Source organism: Mus musculus, chromosome 11 (assembly GCF_000001635.26).
Source record: "Mus musculus strain C57BL/6J chromosome 11, GRCm38.p6 C57BL/6J".
Taxonomy (NCBI): domain Eukaryota; kingdom Metazoa; phylum Chordata; class Mammalia; order Rodentia; family Muridae; genus Mus; species Mus musculus.
Window position 1 is genome coordinate 33,826,820 of NC_000077.6, and position 22,490 is coordinate 33,849,309.

Genomic DNA, 22,490 nt, shown 5'->3' on the forward strand with positions numbered 1-22,490 from the left:
GGGCCTGATGAGCTTGAGACCTTCAGCATCAAATGGTGCATGGCTGAAGCCCCAAAGTCGAGATTGGTGCTCAAGCACTTGGCATCATTAGTATCCAGGCAGGGGCTGCTGGGAGAGTGAAGCATCCCAGGGAGAGGGTGCCTGAAGAGGGATTGAGGGTTGGGGTGCAGATCTGGGACCTTCTCTGGTAAACCTATGAGCAGAGGAAGAAGGAACTCACCAACTCTGCCTCTCTTCTACTCTGCAAGCCATCAGCAAGGGCATTGGAGTTCTAGGAGGGGGAGGGGTTATCCTCTTTTAAACTCAACTCTGAGAAGCAGCAAGCGGCCATAGTCCCAGAACACTGCTTCCATGCTCTGGCTCCAGCTCAGGGTTTTCCAGCAGGCTCCGAATTGTGTAATTATCCATACAATAATTATGCCTGGCAGAACGCTTCGGCTCTCCTGGGGGAGGGCTTTCCAGCCACCACCAGCCTGTTCTGCCTGGCTCTTGATCTGCTCAGGATCAACGGACAACCTGGCTGGGAGGGAGCCCGGGCAGCCTGTTCTGGGGGCAAGTGGGCACCTGTCAGACAGAGGCTCCAAGGGAACCTGTCAGTACCACTCAGTTTGACTTCCTGGATATAGATAGCCCCATCCTGAATGACTCCCACCTACAGGGCTGCCCCCATCTCCCAAGGCCCTATTTGTGACCCAGAGGGAGGGGGAAAATCCATCAACTCTGCAGAAGCAGCTAATCAGTTTACTTGGTTGCCTGGGGTCTTCCAATGTAATTATAATTCTTACTAAGGCGCTGGCGAGTGTCAGAGGTATTTCAACAACTGCCGAGAATACGATAATCAAAGCGCCAGCATTCCTTTGTTCCAAGTCTTGTTGAGGGAGGCTCTCAGGAGATATGCTTTGGAGGGAAACTCCAAGATTGGGTTATGTTTTTCTCGCTTCCTCCCATTCCTGTTTTCTTCCTTCCAAAGCTGTCAGAAAGCCCCCCTTGCAGCTGGAAGCAGAGTTGAGCCACGGATGTGGCTCCCAAGTGCTTCTATAAGGCCAGAAAAGCCCCTTAAGGGACAGGAGCATTGTGCAGTAGGAGCTGCTGGCTGCTTCCCAGAGACCTTGCAAGGTGGCATTTACCTTGGCGAATTCCCCAGCCTCTGGCAGACAGCCGGGAGCTTCGGAAGCTTGATTTTGCTGGCACACCCAACAGGGTCCCATCTGTTAGGAGAATACTCCTGTTAACTCAGATCATGAGACCATGCTAGAAAACACAACGTACAGAACCAGGATGCCAAAGCTGCCAGGACCAGCATCACTTCTCTCTGAGGCAGTGTGCAGTCTTAGACTCACGGGGATGCTGGGTGAGCCACTGGGGTGCTTAATGGCATTGGGCTCTAGTCATCTGCTGCCTCCTCTTCTGGAGGAGGGAGGCATTCAACAGCAAGATGACATAGGCTTTTTCATTAAGAGGTTCGCTGTGGACCTTTTCCTGTGCCTTTTGCTTCCTGTGATTCCCCGAGTGACCAAGTGATACCTGGACTCAGATTTGCCAGAGCCCAAACGGCACGCTGCTGAATTAGTGCCATCCCTCAATTACTGTCTGTGGCAGACCCGGATGTGTGATCTTCACTACATCTTCTATTGTGTGCTCCTTCAAGATGGGTAGTTCCAGGGCTGGGAAGGAATCAGACTTCTTCCTCATTGCAACATGATAAGGCTTTGAAGTGTGGACCCTCAAGCCTAAGTCATGTTTGCCACAGTTAGGCAAAGGTGGCCAAAAATGGGGGTGCCATTTCTTTGCCTTTTCCTAGTCTCGTCCTACGGAATGGTCAGTGAAATCCTGCTAATTAAGCCGCTGAAACATTGGAGTTTATTTGTAATGGCAGCCCGGGATGCTTAGTCTAAGGTATAAATTATTCTGAGCCTTCCTCTTGAGAGTACAGTTGTCAGCCAATTTTAGAATTAAATATTTTGAAGGAATTCAAATTCACACACCACCTCTTGTATGACTCCCAAAGGTGGCTGAGGGTGTGTGCTGGGTGGGAATTTCTTCCCTGCTCTGATTCCTCTCCCAGACATGAACTGGTGTTACTTGCAGACCCTAAGTCTGATAGGTAAGCTGTGGCTGGTGGGATTCTAAAGGGCTGGAGACTTTGTACAAATAAATCAGTACACAAATGACTAGAGTCATCTTTCAGCATGGAAGAGTAGTTTCAGACACACGCATCCACGCACACATGCACATGAACAGGCTGTAGAGAGCAACAGGCCAGCCCATGCAGAGAGGAAGAAATTGGAAATGTGCATTTGGTCAGAACTGGAACACAGATAACTTTGCCCTGATAGCCTCTGCTTAGAATGCTGTCGAGAAAGATCCCGAGGTCACACTGTATGCAGAAGGAAAAGGTTCTATGATGGGTGATCAATACCTGCCAGGAGTAATGGATGAGGGGCTGACAGCACAAGCCAGGAATTGTCATATCTGTTACAGTCGTTAGACTTGTGATTGTGGGAGGAATCTGACTTCCCGTCGCAGCACTCCACGAAGGGAGATCATATCCTTATCTTACAGATGATGAATCTGAGGCTCAAATACAGTAGGCATTTATCCAAGATCATGCGCTCAATGGAGGCTTCCTGGTTTCTAAGTCTATGTGTGTTGTCACAGGAGGAGAGGAACCATAGTGGCAGTCCAGAATTCAGTTTCTGCCTCCCTCCCGGCATACACAGTAGAGCAAAGGCAGAGAAGGACAGTCGTGGAGACAATGTAGACGCCAGGCTTAGGGAGGAAGGTCCGTGAGGCTTTCATCTTTTGAACTGGTTTATTGGTTTAGTGCTCCCCCAAAGTTTGGAAGTCAGCCAAAAAAAAAAAAAAAAAAAAAAAGGAGGAGGGAGGGGAGGAGGGAGGAGAAGAGGAGAGGAGGAGGGTGAGGGCCCGGGGAAGGGGAAGGAATGGGAGACTGGGCAGTCAGAGCTGTGGATTTGGCCTCCTGGTCCCACAGGTTGGCTGTGCAACTGTAGGTAAACATCATTCCCTAGCCCCAACTTCCCCATCTCTCAAATATTTGGTGGTAGGTACAGAACCTCAGACTTAAGGGTACTGACACACCTCCTCCTCTTCCCAGCCATGTGACCTCAGGCTCCTCCCCCTCCCAGCCATGTGACCTCAGGCTCCTCCCCTTCCCAGCCATGTGACCCCAGGTTGCTCCTCCTATCTCTACTCTGAGATTCTAGTTTCAGCTCCTCTCCTTCCCTGACCTCGGGTTACTCCTCCTATCTCTACTCTGAGATTCTAGTTTCTTACTTCTGAGATGCGGATCAGACAGCACTCTGCCTCACAGGGTAGTAAGGTAAATAGATGAAGTAAGGTAGGGGAAGTGCCCGCTTCCACGGGTGGGCATTGGTTGCTTGCACTTCCCCTTGTTTGCACTTCCTTCCAGACTCCCACCCTCCCTGTGCCTGCAGTTTCTTCCTCTCTTTCTTGATTTTGTTCCAGGATTTTAGGGGAACAATAAATCAATTCCAGAGACACATAAAGGCTGCAGGCAGCTGTAATCCCAAAACCACTTTGGTCTTTCCGTTTTCTCCTGTTCTGAGCTTCCTGGGAGATGAATTCTCACTCTCGCTCCATTTACACTTCATTTTCCAGACGCTTCCCAAGGAGCCCATGTGGTCAGTATTGCCAACCTCATGGGACTCATGAAGAGTCCAAGGCCCAACCAAAGGAGTGAGCTGAGGTCATGCAGGCAGAGAAGGAAACTGTAGTGTTTAAATCTAAGACCTGTTAGTATCCAAATTCTATTCCTTATCGGGCAAAAATGGCCCTTGTTGAAAGATCTAGATTTACTCTTATATTTCTCAATAACATGTGATCTACCCAAAGGCTCCCTTAAAATCAGAATTATGGGGTCTGGGATCCAAGACAAATGACAGCTGTGCCTATTGCACCAGAGACACAAAAGTCTAGTTTGATTGACCAGTCGGTGCCTCATCCCTCCATCAGGAATAGAACAAATCTCAGTATTAGCAAGGGCTACCCTTTACTATGCCCTTGCTGTGTGTCAAAAGGCTATGTAAATGCTGTACTATGAACATATGATTACAGACAGACCTCAGATTACAACAGTTTGACTCAGTGATTTGCCAGCTTGCTTATGGGATGGATATGACACACATTCAGTCAGAACCATATTTTGAGTTTGGATCTTTCCTGAGCCAGTGAGATATAGAATCACACTCTCACAAGATGTTCCCAGCCCGCCCCAGATCATAGGAGGAAACCACCAGCTCTCTGCCGTGAGTTGTGTGGCTGAGCACAGATGTTTGGCAGACTGGGTAGATTCAATACATTTTTGATGTATATAACATTGTCAGTCTGACACAGGCTGTCAGGGCATAGCCTTAGCATGAGCTGAAGGACCTGTTTTCTTTTCTACATACAGTGGAGTGTTTACAGGTGCCTCTAACGTGTTGAGAAGGTGGGCTGTAGAGCCAATGACACTTGAAGTCACTTCTGCAGTGTTGAAGGGTATGGATAGAATGCCAATAGGAACATCTCCGCCCAGTGCCTACATCTTGTTCCTGCTGCACAGCAAGGGTACAAGAAGGGAACCCAAGATACCTCAGAAGTGACTGGTATGGTTGCCATCTTTCTATGGGTCCTTGTAATAAGTTATCACAGAATTAGAACTGAATAGACAGCCCTGGGGGCAGAGTGGTGGTGGTGGTGGTGCAAGGAGTCAGGCTAGACCAACACCTAGGGGTTCCCGGGGCAGAGCTTTCCAAACTTGCCAGGAAAGAGTGTTTGCAGTGCCCACACTGCATGGTGTTAATGCAAGTGTGTTTAGAGGTGATGGGAACTGATACCAAGCAACCCCTGTATGGTCCTCAGAGATGGGACACTTGGCTCTGATGAGGACATCCAGGATGGCTATGTTCTTCTGCAAGTGTCTTCTGTCACTGCACAGATATTTAACTGTAGACATGATGACCTACTGGGCCCAACACTGTGCTACGTGTTGAAATGCAAGTGTCAAGAAGACAGCTTGGATTACAGTTATCCTGAAAGTCTCAACTATGTAAGGAGAGAAATCGGAAGGCATCAGGTATTTCTCTTACTCTTTTCTTCTTCTGACAAAATCTTGGAGGGGGGGTACTCAAGTAGAGGGCGTTGGGAATCCTGTGAAGCCTAAGGTAGTTAGTTAATACAAAGGTAAGGATTGGCCCAAATCCATCAGTGTCACTATCACCGCTAATATCACCCTTCCAACAATACAATTACTTATAAATGCTTATTACATCATTTGTCTGTATAACTACCATCATTACCATCACTACCACCACCTCTATTATCAATAGCATTCACCCTACTAGTTACCTCCATTACTATTAACATTGTTAACCTGCATCAGGGCAAGCAGCACACATCTCATCACTAGTTCTATTAATACCACTGCTATTATTGTGGTTACCAACACTTACCCCATCGTCAATAACATTATCCCTACAGTGCTCATCACTGTCTCTGATAACACCCACCTCTATCACCACCACTGCCACTATCTCCATTACTACCTTTTTTTTTTTTACCAACATCACAACAGCCATCAACCTCAAACATCATGACAATCATCATATAATCAATTCTCTACCACTATGACAGTGGTAATAATCTGATATGAACAGCCACCACTCAGGCATTGTCTTACAACTTCATAAACACTTCTTTTATCTCAGACCTTGTAACAAGCTAGTGAGCTAAGTCCCATGATGACTGAGATTTAACAGATGAAGAGACTGATGTTCAAGGAAGGATCCTATAACTAACTCAATTAAGCCACAGCTTACAAGTTCAGTGTCGCCTTGCCCAACATGCTCTACATTCTGCATAGTGTTGGCCGTTCTGTAGTGCAGCAGAGTGAGATGCCAGCCCTGTGATTTAGCATACAGGTACACTAGTGCAACCATTGGGTCCAAAGTCTAACCCAGCCATCCATGAGAAACGAGTGAATCTAATATCCTTGTTTCTTCATATCTTGGAAGAATGGTCCCAGGACCCACTGATTAAAAAAAAAAAGTCCGAGAATACTTACATCTCTTTAATAAAATATGTAGTAGTTTAGCTCTGCACATTCTCCCATATACCAAAAATCAGTTCTCAGTGACTACTAGTACCTCAGAAAATGTCAACACATCACTCTATGTACTTGGTACTTTGGCCTGCTGCTTGGTGTGGGTTCTGGGACTTGAACACTTGCCCTCCTGTTTGCAAGGAGAGCACTTTATCACTGAACCATCTCTCCAGCCCTCAAGGTTTACCTTTTAAATGTTCTGGACCCTCCATATCTGAATATTTTCTGTATGAATCGGTTGACTCTGTAGACACGGGGCTCAAAGATATGGAGGGATAACTTATCCCCTCATGCCTTTACTTTCCCCCTTCCTTGGATGGAGATAGTGTTTAGTCCTTGGGTACTTCAAGGCTGAAAGAGAAACAAACTGCTGAGGTCTTAGGTGAATAATCTACAGATTTCTGCTCTCTCAATCATTGCCAGAGTGAAGAATCTCAAGGACAAAAGCTCTGGAGTCATTCTGGTCTGCTGTGAATCCCTAGTCCTCCCACCAGCACCTGGGGGATCTTGAGCAAATTGATTCTTCCAGAAGCTTCATTTCCTCATTGATTCGCACCTACTTCCCGCTGTCTGAGATTACATCTGTACAAAGTACTCCTCTCCTTGGGTTGCTATAAGGGTTAAAGCAATTTTCAGCATCCAAAGTACTTAGTAGAGTACTGGGCACAGTGAACAATGTAAACATTTTGCTTGGCTCCGTCGCTTTCTACTGTCTGTTTAACTATTGTTTTTCATGTTGTTGTTATTTTGTTGACACTTTGCACAGCCTCTGGCACACAGTGGGTCTCCAAAGCACCTTCCTTCTTATCGTCTGCTCTGATTGCAATGCTGAGAAGTCGAAAATCTCATTCAAGATGTTCCTGCAGCCCCAGCAAAGCCTCGGCAACCAGACACTGAATAAATGTGTTTTGACAACATATTGTATTCAAAATTTGTTGCCAGTGTAGTCGTCATGGGAAGAAATTCAAATATTCGTAGGTTTTTGTTTTCTTAACTCTTTTGTCTTGAATTGTCTAAATAGCTGTCAGTGGAAAGTTAAGAGATGAGACTATTTTAGCATTGGGGTCTATGGGGCTTGGAGGCCCAATCCAGTCTGGTTCTCATCGAGAAGAGAAGGAGGTTGAAGAGTCCCTTGAAGTCACTCTTAAAAGATGCCTGTTGTGCATGCAACATGACCTTCTTGGAGAGTCCTGTGAGGCTAACTTCAAACCTTCTGTGAATGAATGTAAGTGCACCAGACTCCTAACTGCATGGTTCCTCTTAGAACCTTCCTCTCAGCAGGTCAAGGTCAGCACAGTGAGGAGTTGATGGGCCAAGAAGAGGCCGATGGCTGCCACTTTTGGATCCTAGGAACACAAGGCTGGCAGCACTTGTCAGCCTTTCCCTAGGGATCAGAGGCTAGAAGATGGGGCCGTGGTATCAGACCTGGTGCAAGGAGACTCACTGTCTAATCACTAGCCAATCAGGACAAACCCCTCCCCAAACCTCTTATTTCCCATGCTACGAAGAATAACAGTATGGCCGTAGAAGCTAGCATAAATGTGGACTGAGATTATAGCACCTCCCCGACAGAGTGCCTGTTCTAAGTCATACGAAGGGAACTTGACTTTCATGCTTCAGGGCATTTCTTTATGTGCTCCGACTCCACTAACTTCTATTACGTTTTCTGGCTTCACATCCCAACTCAAAGGCTTTGCCTATACATCCAGGCTGCCAGCCTGCTTGGAGGATCTGGGTAGTCTCAACACTATCTCCTGTGCTGGAAAGCATCTAGTTGCAAGCCACCAGACCAGGCTCTGTTGTGATTTCTATCTTAGAAAGAAGGATGGAGGCCCGTGATCTCTGCTCATCATATCTTCAGGTAGAAGAGAACATGGTTGGTAGAATCAAGATTGAGTCTTTTGGTTGACTGGACTAACATGTTCAGTTCCCAGACCGCACATGGTGGCTTATGACACACTATAACTCTGTTTCTTATTCTGGCCTCCCCAGCTACCTCCTTGCACATGGAGACCATGAACTCATGCATGCTTACATATATATGCACAGGTAAGTTTCTAAAAATTACTGGGTATGCCTACTCCTGCACTTCTGTTTCATTAAAAAGAAAGAGAAATCTCAATTGCAGAAATGCTAATATTGGGACTCTGGGATGAAATAATTCATATGAGGACAAGCAGACCCAGGGCAGTCAGCCAGGCTGACGTTCAAGCCATGTGACCATGGGCAATGCATTTTCCTTCTTCATCTTTATTATCCATAATAAGAGACTTGAGCCAGAGGACTCTAGAGGTCCCTACCAACTTGATGCGTCACCTTAGGTCATGTAACCTATATATTTCTAGAATATGTGTTCTGGTCCACTGCTTCTGAAGTGTAGCAGGCATACAAACCATCTGGGAATCTTGTTAACACCCAGCTCGGGGTTTTCTAGGGCTGAGTTGGGGCCTGAGACTCTGCATTCCTAACAAGCTCCAAGCTAAGATGAAGTTGCTCATCTGAGACCATGCTTTGAACCAGCACAGATAGAGAGAGAGGGAGAGGGAGAGGGAGAGGGAGAGGGAAAGGGAGAGGGAGAGAGAGGGGGGAGGGAGAGGGAGATGGAGAGAGGGGGGGAGGGAGAGGGAGAGGGAGAGCAATGGCTTACTTTGATTGCATTCTTTCTGTGCGCTGACCACACCTTGAACATATTGCTGCACTTCTCATAACAATATTGGAGGCATTACTATCATTGTCGCAGTTTTCCAGATTATGTGGAGATTAAACCTTATATAGACAATGTGACCTTGCCAAGGTCACGAAGCTAGTACGTTGAGGAGAATTAGACTTGTCTAGCCATGAGTGTGTACTCATGGTGACGGTGCCACATACACATGACTTGAGCTAAGGATGCCTGACAAGGGACAGGGTAGAAGTAAGGAGAAGGCTGCTGTGTACTTGTGGATTATAGCAGTCTCTTGCATCTGGCTGCTTTGAGTGGATACCACTCATAAACTGCTTGGACCCTCCTGCCCATCTTGACCATGTGAACCCCTGAGCTGGCTGCCTACCACTGGAGCTCTGAGAATCTAACAGACTTGAAGATGCTTAAATCGTTGCTCGATCCTTCCCTGACAGGTCATGATGGCTGCAACAAAGGGAGAGAAATCTAGTTCACATAAATGATTAGAGGAGAGGAGAGAGGTTTAATCCTATTAATGAATTTGCTAATTGGCCTTCTGCCCCCAATCATTTCAAACGCCAGCTTTCACAGTGTCAGATAGAATGGAAGCAGATACAGGGGTGGTTTGTAGACAGGCTAAGAGGGTTTTTCTTGGGGCTTTCAGGCAGCTCACTGCTTGGTATGGATAATGAAACATTTCAGTCTCTCCTTGAATATGACTTTGTACATCCACACCCCCATTTTGGCTGGCCTCCGAGTCCCCCAGGCTCCTGGTGTGAGGCCGGGAGGGAGGAGGGTAGCATGAAGCTTCAAAGCTTATTCTCTGCCATTGGCTAGAAGCAGACTCTGCTGTCTTCTGGCTTTAGGGTCCCAAGAAAGCACTTCCCTTCTTAGAGCCTCAGTTTCCCTAGCTATAAAATGAGAACTGGCACAGTATCTCATCCTGCAGGGTTGAGGTAAAACAATCCAGGAATTGGAAGATCAAGGTGCCTGGAGTCTTGCAGAGGCTTGGTCAATTTTAGGTAATATTGGTATTAGTATCGGAAGCTGATCTATGTCTGCATATCTCATGGTTGGGAATTTCTGTTAGCAACTGAATCTGACAATTTCCCATGGTGGGGAATGGCTATGACATGGCTTAGGATATCAGTGACCATGGTTATAGTAGTTCCGGGTTTCCACAGCACAGACTCAAATGCCATAGCCAAAGGGGCAAAACATCCCTACAAATAGTGTGACACAGGAGGTAGGTCTTTGTAACCTTGACAGTGGTTCTAACCATTATGCACCCTTCTCTTGGCACCCTGATTCTAATGAGGTCTCGTTCTTGCTCTGGAGCAGGCTATTATTAATATGGCCTGGAATAATGAGAATTAATCCAAAGTATTCCCATCATGGCTAGCACATGGGGAAAGAGCAATATCCCACCTGACTACGGCTACTTCTGGAAGGTGACCTACTTAAAATAGCACCTGGAGGGAGCCGAAGAGCTGAAACTAGATTCTCTGAAAGCCCCGGGACCTTTCTTTCTCCCTCTCTCTCCCTCTCTTCCCTTTCTAATTATGTTCCTTCCCTGCCTGATGAATGGGAGCACTGGCTCCAGGGCCATTATGCAGAATGTTGCAGGCTTCTTCCCAGGTGCAGTCTTGGATCCTGGATTTCTCCTCTGCACCAAAGAGTGCTTCCCTTCCCCCAACCCATCCATTCCTGCCTCCACACAGCCAGCATCCATCAGGACTAGACCAGGTGTCAGGCTTGACGGGGGCTCTGGAATAAGAATCAGCCCTCGAGAGCCAGGCACAGGGATAATTGTGTAAATCCATGATAGCCTTGTGTAGACAAAAATCTCAACGTTGTGTTCGTGCGGTGTGGCATGGGGGACCAGAGAAGGGGAGATGTGCTCTGTCTGCAGGAGTGTGAGATGATGTTGGGTGGGGCTTTGAAGAATATGTAGGAGTTCACTGGTGGCTGGGGTGGGTAGGGAATAGAGATGGAAGGAGGCACAGGAGCTGGACTTGATCTTGGGCAGAAACGACACCGGCAACGTTAGATCATAATTATGAGATTGGCCAAGTGACCAAATGAAGGGTAGACATGTAGATCAGGTAACAGTGAACTTGGAAAACAAGAGGTGATGTTGGATTGCAATACTACCCTTTGGCCCAACAAAAGTGTGAGACCAAGAGATAGGCTATCCTCTCTCTGCTTTCCTACAGACACTATGTGTCTATTGGCAGCCAGAACTTCCCAGAACCTTCTACGCTGTGTTCCAGAAGTTGTTTCCTATATGTTTTGCTATTAACTTTCTGTACTAAAGTTTCCCATGTCTCTGATTCCTCTATGTTTGCCTGTGGGTGTTGTTACGGCTTGTCCCCTCTGAAGCTCATGCTAACGCTTGATTTCCATCATGGGGTATTAAGAGGGTGGAAACTTGAACTATCAAGTTTAGAGTCTTTGGGAGGTTAGTGATTAGATTCAATAAGGTCTTCGGAGTGGAGTCTCTAAGAAGAGAGGAACCCTTAGGGTACCCCTCATCCTGGGATGCCCCGTATGCTTCAGGACTCTGCCAGCGAGAAGACTACCACCCCCCCCCCCCATGGGCTGCTTTCACCTGTGCTCACTAGAGCTTCCTTAAGCCAGAGCTGTAGACCAAAGTCAGTGGGTTTTTTTCTTCTTTAACTTACTCATCTGTGGTCTTGTGTTGTTGCCACAGCCATGAATTGCGACAAATATTCAAGAACCAGGAAACACAATCATTGAGATTATTTTATAAAAAATAGTCTTTTAATACAGTTTTACTTCATCATTCATTCATTCATTCATTCATTTATTCATGCATGCATTCATTCATTTATTCATGCATTCATTCATTCATTCATTCATGCATTCATTCATTCATTCATTCATTCATGCATGCATTCATCCATGAATAAAGTCATTTAATCACATACTCACTCACTCAATCATCCTCTGCCATCATTTGATTATTCACTTGCTCTTTCATTCATTTTTCTTGTTTATTGATTCTCTTATTTGTGCAATCATCCATCACTCGCTTGTCTGCTAAGGAATGCACGTACTCCCCCCCCCCCCACACACACATACACACAGAGTTACAAATTGACTGAGCAAAGCCCTTCAAGGTAGACAAAGGGGTCTCTCGGTCCTGTTCCTGGAACCAGACTAAATGCACCTCTGATTTTAGGCAGTGCATCCCTTTACCCCAATCCTGGGAAGATCAGGAGCCGAGGAGTGGAAACACTGTTCTCAACGCTTCCTTCTAAATGGTGAACAGATTCAGTACACTTCACAGACCAAGCCAATTCAAAGCCAACAGATCAAATAAGAGAATTTGTTCAGGCAGAGGGGCTGGTAACTGCCATTTCAGTGGTGAGCTAACTTTTCCTGTGGGGTCTGCAATTCTTAGGAATAATGACGAGAGACCAACCATCTCATTTCTTTGTAGTTTTCATTGAAAAGTAGTCACTGTGTGCAAAGAGCCAAGCCAAGGGCTGTGAAGAATGACTCAGGCACATGTTTAGCCCCAAGAATCTCATACTATAGTGATAGGGGGTTAACCCTTCCATTGACTGTCTGATTCCAAGCATGAGTTGTGAGTCAGGAGAGCGTACGCCTTAAAAATGTTATGAATTCCGGTGGGAGAAGTCACTTCTCTCTGGGGCTTGGAGAAGGCTTCTTGAATACAGAAACAGCTGAGTGAGCTCTTGGAATGTGGGTAGAATTTGAATTAGTCAATGGGATGAGGACTTGAGGGGAGAAACTTACAGAGCTTAAATGATGGACAAAGAGGCTGAGGTTGGAAAAGCCCATAGCACACACATGTCTATTGCTTGATACTCCCCTTAACAGATGAAGAAAAGGGCATTTCTAAGGCAGAGTGATTTGGGAGTGATCTCTAAACCCAGGCTGGTATGATTTAGGACTTCATTACTGTCTGCCCATCGCTGCCTCCGAAGGCTCTCTAGGATTAACACACAACCCTATCCACCAACTTCAAGGCCAGATACACTGGGCATTCTATGCCTCTACAACTCTCCAAAAGGTTCTTCAATTTAGGACCCACAAGGCCAGTCTCATATTTGACTCTGTCTTGCCATGTGGCCTGATAAAAATCCTCCGATAGCCATGTGTTTTTTCTTTTTTTTCTCAGTGGGCTCAGTGGGCCCCAGGGCGGTCTAAAGCTCAGGTTCTCAAAGTTCCAAATGATGGCCTTGATCATGGGGTTATTTGCTTACAGGCAGTCTCTGGTGGATGGAGCTGGGCTAGTGTATTCCTGAAGTCTCCTGATTCCCAGGGAGGCTGCAACTGTACCTGCATGCTCCTTCTCTTTTTAGCCATAAGCCATCCTTACTCCCACATTCAAACCTGAGAGCAGAGGCTATGGAAGAAAAGACACACATGAAACTGCCTGCGAAAGAAACTTTACTGAGGATTGAGGACAGTGCCTGAAACCCCCAGGCAAGGTTTTTCCTATTTTCAATTAAAGACACACCAAGATTCCAAATAGAGGACCAAAAGTGAACTCTATGCTTTTGTTCTGTGGCAAAGCTCTTAAATTACTTTAGATTTCTGCTGCCTTCAGGGAGTGCTTCCTGGGCTCAGGGCTGGGCTAGGTGCATTCTTTCACCAGCACTAATCACACAGCATTGCTGCCCTGTTTTAAAGATGTGCATGTATTTCCAAGTTACATTTTTAAGTGCTTGGAGCTATAGCTGAGTCAGCTGTGATGTTTCCAGGATCTGCCACAGTGCAGAGGGTCAGTGGGCCGCAACAAAGGCTCAGCATCCCAGTGCCTGGCTTTTGGTCCTGCTTGTCTCTGACAGGGCTTAGATGGCATTCCAGGAATGAGCTGTATGACTCTCAACAGTATTGCCTACTCGCAGGATAGCCCGATTCTGGGCATTTAGATGGCCTCAGCAGTGTAGCCATACCCTGAGTAGGACCTAAAAGTTGCTGATCATTGATCACGCACATGGTCCGTGCAAAGTGCTTGCCTTCCATCATCCCCGAAATGCACACAACACAACAGCTATTTTAAGATGGTAACTACTACTGTCCCTGATTCAGGGTGGAAGAAAATAAGGCTTAGTCATACAGCTAGTGTGGTAGGGCCTGGATTTGAACCCAGCAGGGAGACAGATTCTTCTGTTGAAATTCCCCACCACTGCATCTAATTAGGTCTGAGCCTGACATCTCAGAGCTGAGAACAGTGGTTTCTGTGACAGCACCAACAGTAAAACCTCTAGAATCTGAGAACCAAATGGAACCTGAAAAAATGTCCAGCGAAATGCTTCCCCTCTACAGAAATTAACGTGCTAAGGGAGAGAGTGACCCCAGGATAGGATTCCTGAGTGTGAGCCTCTCAGTGGAGCCCCTGTCCATACCCCTAAGCTTCTCCCCTTAGGAGAGTCTCTTACTGATTAGCATTCTGATGGGCCAGACAGCAAGGCTGGACTCTGTTCTGGGGACAAATGCTTAGGGGAAATAAAGAGCTGCACTTGTGGACAGCTCAGGCTAAAGTCTACTGCTCTGAAAAAGAGTTAGCTTGGGGACCCAGCCAGTGACCCCGAACACTCTTACAAAGAGCAAATGAGAATATTTGGATCCAACACTGCGCCAGGCACTCCGTGGTGGAACACATAGTGAGTGGCAATAACTCTCCTCTTTCTTAAGTTCTTAGGAGAGAGAAAATAGTCCTGTGGCCTCTGGAATCCTGCAGGAGCTGTTCCCAGGTGATCTGGATTTGGCAGTGAGAGACTGGAATGGCAGATGGTGACCCCTGAGTCCTCCGTGGCCATCAGTCATCCCTCCATTTGCTGCATAGTGAATGAGATGAGGTATCCCTCCCTCCATATTCGCCGGCGTTCATGAGGGCAGCATCCTCATCCATTGGATGTGGATGACAATTGAGACTTATAGAGAGTGGTATTTGCTCAAGGCCCACGACTGAAGTGATCGGGATGAGATTCCCCCTGCACTCTGCTGGGTTATAGAGACACAGACCTCTCCTCTGGGTGCCTCGCTACCTCTCAAGGAGATACGGACATTGTAGGTAATTTTAAATAAACCCAAGTTAACTGTGCCGGACAGTGCCCTCCACTGCCTGTGGGACCTCATGTTGTTAAGAAAGATGAGTAGGGAGCTGACTTGGACTTGGTGTTGAAGCAAGAACCAACTTGCTTGGTGTTAAGCAGCACCTCAGGATCCAAGAGAGGCAGAGCTCAGAGTACCAAAACCCAGGGAAAAAGGTTTGCAGACCTGCCTTTCTCTGGGGCTACTGAGAGGTACCAATGCCTTCCGTGCAGGGCAAAGAACCTAACAGATAAGCTAAAGCCCCTTCCGTTTCCGGTCTGTCACGCAAGCCTGGTCTTATCACCTGGGATCTGCACCTGAAGATGTCTTCCTATTTGTCAGTTTGTCTCTGAGGACTGACCCTCTCTTCCTGGGTATCTCTGTGTATGATCCCAACCAAGATGAGATGAAACAGGTCCCACTATCACCCTAACACAGCTCTGGTCACTAGCCAGGATAAGGTGTGTGTTGTGCCCCCACCTGTAGTCAGAATATATTAAACATCAGAACTTGGATATTTAAGTGTGAAACTATTTAGAACCCTTCTGCTATCTTCAATGGCTTTTGAGCATTAAGCAAACCAAGCCTGTCATTATCTTTTTTTTTTTTTTCTGATTTGTTTCCAGTCTTCTTGTTTCTATAAGCAACTTTCTGCCTGTTGAAAAGGGGGCCTGCATTGTGTGCTTTTGGCCCAACAAGGTCACTTGACTCCACGTGGCCATCTAATAACTGTCCCACTGAAGATGGGCATGCCACAGCTGGAGAAAGGCAGGCTCCTGACAGGGACATCTCAGGATATGTGAGCTTGTCGCCCCAGCCCCCCTTTTGACAGTTCTCCCCATTCCTCTGAAGTCCTCAGACCACCATAGCAGCACAGCCCTGCTATTTGTTTTTTCCTACAGACTGCTTGTGTCCCAGGACCCGCCTGGGGGCTCTACCACCTGGACGTAGCTGATTCCTTTTGGCTTGCAGAGGTTTTAAGGATGGACCGGTAAATCACCGTTTTCCTCATGATTAGATTCCCAAGTCAGCACCTGGCAAGGCATGGCCATTCCCAAGGAGGCACCCTTGCTGGATGTTCGAGGTTGCACCAACATCAGCCCTCATGGGAGTGGGAAGAGCCTCCCAACATTTCCGCCCACCCCAGAGAACGCAGTTTTCTCCACCTGTGAATCTGCCTGTCTTGCTCCAATACATTCCCTAGAAGAGAAGGGTACCCACACCCCTGCTGGGGCCAGCGTCCACTTCGGCTGCTACCCCTGGGTGTTCACACCAACCCTCCCACGAGGCTCTTAATTCCTTGGATTCATGAGGTTGTCCAAAACCCTCACGGACAGTGGGTTTGGAACTAAGAGAGACAGACGTTTCATCCCAACACAACACCCAGTGCCCCCAAACCTATCCAGGGGAGTAAATAGAGGACAGAGTGCTTACCTTTAGAGGGTCGCCTTTGTTTGGTCTGCAGGGAGGAGAAAGTGCCCATGACGGCCCCCATGGCAGCGAAGACTTGTGTGCGTCTTGGGACCCCAGGCCCTGTCTCTTCCCTCCCCTGAAAAGAAATCGGTGTGGATTGCCCACTTTGAATTGGAGGAGAGGAAAAGCGAGAAAGCAAAAAAGCCCCGAGCAGCTCGCCTGCAGCTTGGTATTCAGAAAACGTGGGGCCGGGGCGCCTGGAGCTCGTGGCTGCTGCCTTCTTCAGCCAGGCACATGCACTGACTCCCAGGGCCAGAGGCTCGCGGGAGCCTTCACAGGCGCCCCCCGGTGCGGGCACCCAGCCGGGCCACTGGCTTCTCCGAGGCCCGAGCCCCGAGCCCCAAAGCCTGCCTGATGTTGGACACGGGGCCGGCGTGCCCGCACGGCCGAGGCTGCCGAGCCCGCGCCGCGTGCGGTGCGGGAGCTGCGCTCCGCCCGCCCGCCCCTGCTGCCACCCGGCCGCTCCGCCCCGCGCTCGGGCTGGATCTCAGGGGGCCGAGTACCAATCATGAATGAACAGCGCCAGGGACTGGTGCGGAGTAGAGCGGGGCTCAGAACCAGGCGCGGGGGATGGTGGGGGAGGCGGCGGAGGCCGCCTGGGGACCGCAGAGGGGCGGGGTGGGGACCTGGCCCTGCTGTCTACAAGGCTCTACTCCTGGCTGTGCGGGACACCGGGGATGTCCTTCTGGGCAGACAGATGTGATCAGGCACCTGGCTGGTGGGTGCAGCTTGGGTAGGAGGCAGCAGGTGACCCCCAGGATGAATATAAATATGTGAGTGTGAGTGAGTGAGTGAGTGTGTGTGTGTGTGTGTGTGTGTGTGTGAGAGAGAGAGAGAGAGAGAGAGAGAGAGAGAGAGAGAGACAGAGACAGAGACAGAGACAGAGACAGAGAGACAGACAGAGAGACAGACAGAGAGACAGAGAGAGAGAAAGGGAGGGCATTAAGATTTCATTTGACTTTAGAGAAAATCATTTAACCACTGCCTACCTTTCTGGTGTGGAGTAAAGTCTGCCCCACCTAAAGAGAGTTGTCATCAAGAAGAAGGGCTCCTTTGAACTCTGTAGGAGGTGTTGGGGACCTGCAGAATCCCCTAGGACCAGAGCTCATTTCTAGTGACAGGAAGTGGGGGAAGTGGGACGAGAAGTAGCTGTGGGTCCCCTTAGGCTCTTGCTACCTGACCCCCTCTTTGTGTTCTCTCTCTCTCTCTCTCTCTCTCTCTCTCTCTCTCTCTCTCTCTCTCTCTCTCTCTCTGTGTGTGTGTGTGTGTGTGTGTGTGTGTGTGTTTGCTCTGTCACCTGCAAATCAGACACCTGTGGGGACAGTACTTGAGTTAGGAACCCAGGGGGTAACTCTTGAATTTAGAAAGCAATCTTCCTTCCATGACCTTCCCTTCAGGTGGCAAGAACCCTCAAGCCCCACTTCAGCTTTCCACTGAAAAGGCAATGATGGAGGACCTGTGGCAACTCCTGGTGGCAACTGATGACAGGTGTCTCCCTAGAAAGCTTTGAATTTCCTCTTCCCCAGCCTAGCTGCCTGTCTGCCCTGTCTGCCTGGACATTCACTGAGGATTCCCTCTGTGTTTGCACTGAGAATCCCCAACCCCCTCTCTTTCCAGACCCCTGTCCAGTCATTTCCTCTGCAGCACACAGACACATGCTGTGTTGGGAGCTCACAGCATCCCTTAACATATGGCGTCATAAACACGCACACATATATGCAACCATGAACATATGGGCACAGGTCCCTCATGCCCACACAGATATTGAGATGCTGCACACAGACTCCAAACCCATAATACACATGAGGTGGGTGGGGTGTGCACCTGTAAGACCCCAGCTAAGACCCTCACATGTGCTCTCAGAGCAGAGTCATCAGCTCCTTCACAATACATAAGCTTGCACATACAGGAGTGTGGTCTGACTCCAGGCACCGAGCCCATTAGCTGCCCCCACAGCTGGCCAGCGCCTTGGCTCAGGGACTCAGAATAGCGTGCTTCACCTCAGCAACACTTACCCCTTGCTCAGATCCCAACATGAGTCCTGTTTTGTGCAGCGGGGGTTGGGGGGAATAATGCACTCAGTATTACATATGCCTTTCATTTGCAATGCCCACTGCTATGGGATTGCACCACCCATGTGATGCTCACAAAGACCCCATAGGCTAGTTGCTTCAGGCCTGCCATCACCATGGAGAGAAACTGAGGCTTGTTCAGAATTAGGGACTTATCTGAGGTTGTCCAGCCAGAACTTATTATTCAGGGCTCTGTCATAATCTCCTAGGGTCATTTATGTTGGCAAATGAAGGCACTAGGGGACCTCTGGGCTGAAAGGTCTGCTCTGAGTTCCGCCTAGGTCAAAGCGTAGACTCTCTACCAGGTGTTTCAGGCTTGCCTGAGCCGTTTCCCCCGCAGTACTGGATGGTGACAGACATAGGAGGCGGTTCTTCTTTCTTGTCCTCTAGAAAAGGCAGGGAAGCCTTAAGTTGGGGTTCCTGGAAGATAACTAGTCTACTGTGACTCAAGGAACAGAGGAAGGCCTTGATGGAGAGAATGTGGTGCTGCCTCAGGCATCTTTACAAGTTCCTCAAAGGTATCATATGGAGACCTACCAAACTGCCCCCCACTGGCTCTGCTAGTCACATGATTTGAATCCTCATACGCAGGATAGTATTTGAGAGGTTACCAAAGGCCAGGATGCCCCTCTCGTTTAGTTGCTACAATCCTCCGAAGAAGCAGCCTACAGGAGAATCCCCCTGCTTTACGGACCAGACACGGCTAAGTTCTCCTAGAGGTATAGATTTGGTTGTCTCTGAGCCATGGACATAGTATGAAGTTAACAGTGTGAAGTTCCAACCACCAAACCTTTTGTAGCCTGGCCTTGTCTACCAATTCTTCCTGTCTATTGGTCAGCCTTTGGGAGATCTAGCCACACAAGCGCTCCCTATTGCCTAGAGGCGCCCTCTATGGCCCTTCCTCTGCCTAGCGTATCCCACATCCCGAGCTCTCTCTAGCTTTGATCTATTTCACATCTCATGTCCACCAGAAACCTCTCCTGGTGCCCAGCCAGTGCCTCCTTTGAAGTTTCCAAAAGGAAGCAACTGAAGCTCCCCCTTCCTACCTTACAACCTCTGATTTCATTGCCTTTTTTCCTATTTGGCTTTCCCTGTGTGCTGCCATAGCACTACCATATCCGTTCAGCTGCTGGTCTGACACAGATGTAGTCACTCTATGGAGGGTGGGGGGTGAGGTTGGAAGGAAAATGAGAGCTTTTTGTTGTTGGCTTTGGTTTTGGCTAGGATCTTAGTTATATTCTTTTAACTATGAAGAGATAGCATGTCCAAGGCAACTAATAGAAGGAAGAGTTTACTGGGGATTGCTTATCGTCTCAGAGGGTGAGTCCTTGCCCTTCATGGCAGTGAGCATAGCAGCAGGCAGGCAGGTAGGCAGGCATGGTATTGGAGCACTAGCTTACAGTCTTATGGACAAGTGCGGACAGACAGAGATAACTGGGGATGCTGTGAGCTTTTGAAGCCTCAAAACCCAATCCCAGTAACACACCTCCTTCAAAGAGACCACACTTCCTACCTTTCCACACTTTACAGTCCCTCCAACTAGGGATCAAAAATTCAATTATATGAGCCTATGGAGGCCAATCTCATTCAAACCGCCAGACTCAGCAATCAGTTAATTACTAAAACTGATGACTGCTGGACTATTCTTGACCATTTAAGAAGCACACTTTCTTAAGTGAAGATTCATTCATTCCCTCACTCATCCAACAACTGTTTGTGACATATCTGCCCACCCTCAACCAAATAGTTACACTGGGAATAGCCCATTTATCTTTGATATTACTCTAAGGGGTAGGCATTACCCACAAATGAACACCAAACACTGTACAACGAAAGAGCAGAACTTATGTGGAACTCATTCACAAAGTCTGAGGAATACATGGAGAAGACCACCAAGAAGAGAGAAGGAAGGCAAACTCAGGCTCTCTCCTGACTCTTGGGAACTTGCACAATAGCAGCTGACTATGTGGGGAGGGAGAATGCAGAGAGGCAAGTATGGTATGCCCAGGGGCTGCTCAAGGAACACACCACCAATTGCTCTGACTGCAGGACCTACTTGTGCTGCAGGAAGTGCTGGCTACCATGAGACACTCATCCTACCTGGTCCAACCTGAGCTTCAGTGCTGCGTGTCCCTCAGCTCTGTGGCTGAGCTTGCTCGTTTGTGCCCCATTCTAGCTCTGACTTCTCTCTCAGCTGTCCTACTGTGAACTAGACTTTGTGTACCCCAAATTTCTTACATTAAAACTGTAACCCCTGCATTTGGAGAGTGAGTCTTCAGGTTAAGGGTGGCAATCTGGTTTTTTAGACTCCATCTCTCTCTTAAAGAAAAAAAAAAAGCCAGATCCACTCCATGAGCCTACATGCACAAAGATGGATGTGCATACTGGGATTCTGTGGCCACTTGTGATCAATGACTTCAGCTCTTCGTTGTAGACTTCTTGAATCTGGGACTGCAAAAGACAGGTCCCTATTGCCTGAGCCACCTTGACTATAGAGTATAGTGCTCAGTCAATACCTTCAGAATGCACGAGAAGCAAGGCATGAGCTTCCACATAGTACTCCTTTAGAGCATACCTCTGAGGCTGTTCAGGGGGAAGGGGTGGGGTAGTCAGAGGTCTATGGGGATCCTGGGAAATATCTGAGCATATTTAACATAAAGTCTGTTCTTGCCCCCTCCTCTGGCCAGTCTCCTGCTCTCTCCCCTTTCTTTCCTCCCTAACTTCATTCTTTTCTTGTCCACCTCACCTTTCACCGTTCACCTTTCACCTTTCACCTTTCACCTTCCACTTTTCACAGTCCCCTCCTCTTTTCCTTCCTATTCATCCTCCCGTCAACCTCACATCTTCCCATCCATCAGGTCAATGGCAGCTCCTCTCACCACAAACAGAAGTAACCAGGTGCCTGGACTTCAGAAGCTGATAGAACTGAGTTCAGATCCACCCCACCCACTTGCTGTGTGACACTGGGTATGATGAACAATTTCTCTGATCCCTATTTTCATCTTGTGCATTATATGGCCATTTCCCTCCCCCTGCTGATGTGAGGTTGGTGAGGCACTTCTTGCAAAGCCCTCAATATGTACCTAATACATCAATAAGCCTGCGATCGTGGGTGGCCACCTGCTGTGCTCGCTGCTGTGGACTAGGCATGGCTCCGCATTAATGGGTACAGAACCCAGTAAGCCACAGCCTTCCCTGTGGCTTCCATCTTTGCTCTTCATCTGTCGGGTCTCCATCTGGTATTAAAAGACTGAGATTAGTGAAAGCAGAGAGTGCGGTTGGCACCTGATCATGTGCAGTTCAGTGCTAAGCTCACTCAATGCTTCTTGTGCCATTTCCCAAATGTTCTGCATACATAAGTTGGCCTCCACAAATAGATGGGAAGCTTTGGAAAGCAAAGGCAGAGGTTCCGCTTTGCATACATACTCACTCCGCTGCACCCCATTCCCCACCCATGAAGGAGCACCAGAGCCTCCCCAGGGGCCACAGACAGTCAATCTGACACCAGTCAAGATGTAAAGACAACTTCACCACTTAGCTCCTGAGGCCAAGATAATTCTAGTAAATGTGTCTCTGTGTCTACTTCCTCATCTGGCACATGAGCATAACCACTTCATGGGCTGGCATGAGGACTGGGTAAGACCAAAAAGAGGAAGAACATTGGCACCCTCACCAAAGCACATGGCCGGTGTGTTGTCATTTACTTGGGGCTCAGCAATTCAGTCATGGATTCTACACATGTTCGCTAAGCATCATACAGCTAAGTCAGGCTATAGCCTGATCATGCGAGTTCACACTGAATAAGAGAAAGCAAGATTTCCTGAGCTCAGGGAGCTGACACTATGTGGCTGCAGATTGTCCACCCATCAGACCAACCCCTCACAGTCTCAATTCATGCTGGAAGGAAAGAAGGATGCTGGAGAGTTCGGGATGTCAGTTGCTTGGAGGATGCTCACAGCACACATCTGTGCAGACTGTATGCTACAGACACCGTGAAGCTTCGCAGGCCAAGGATGTGATTACAACATTCAAATCAGGTTGTGAGTTCCAGACTGGCTATGTGAACTTC

General features: G+C 48.1%; 1 protein-coding gene across 11 annotated transcripts in view; it reads right to left on the minus strand.

Annotated features, from left to right (window-relative positions):
* Positions 1-22,490, minus strand: part of Kcnip1 (Kv channel-interacting protein 1) — a 364,010-nt gene that overhangs the window by 197,481 nt on the left and 144,039 nt on the right. For 3 of the 11 annotated variants that reach the window (NM_027398.4, NM_001290690.2, NM_001190885.2), the window contains exon 1: positions 16,311-16,867. The exons of 2 other annotated variants lie outside the window; for them this stretch is intronic. In NM_027398.4, coding sequence (NP_081674.2) covers positions 16,311-16,371 — 61 coding nt within the window. In that variant the 5' untranslated portion in view covers positions 16,372-16,867. Of the gene's footprint in view, positions 1-16,310; positions 16,868-22,490 lie in introns of those variants that run through there. 6 more of the 11 variants (XM_017314754.2, XM_017314752.2, XM_030246299.1 and 3 more) reach the window with 4 other exon arrangements.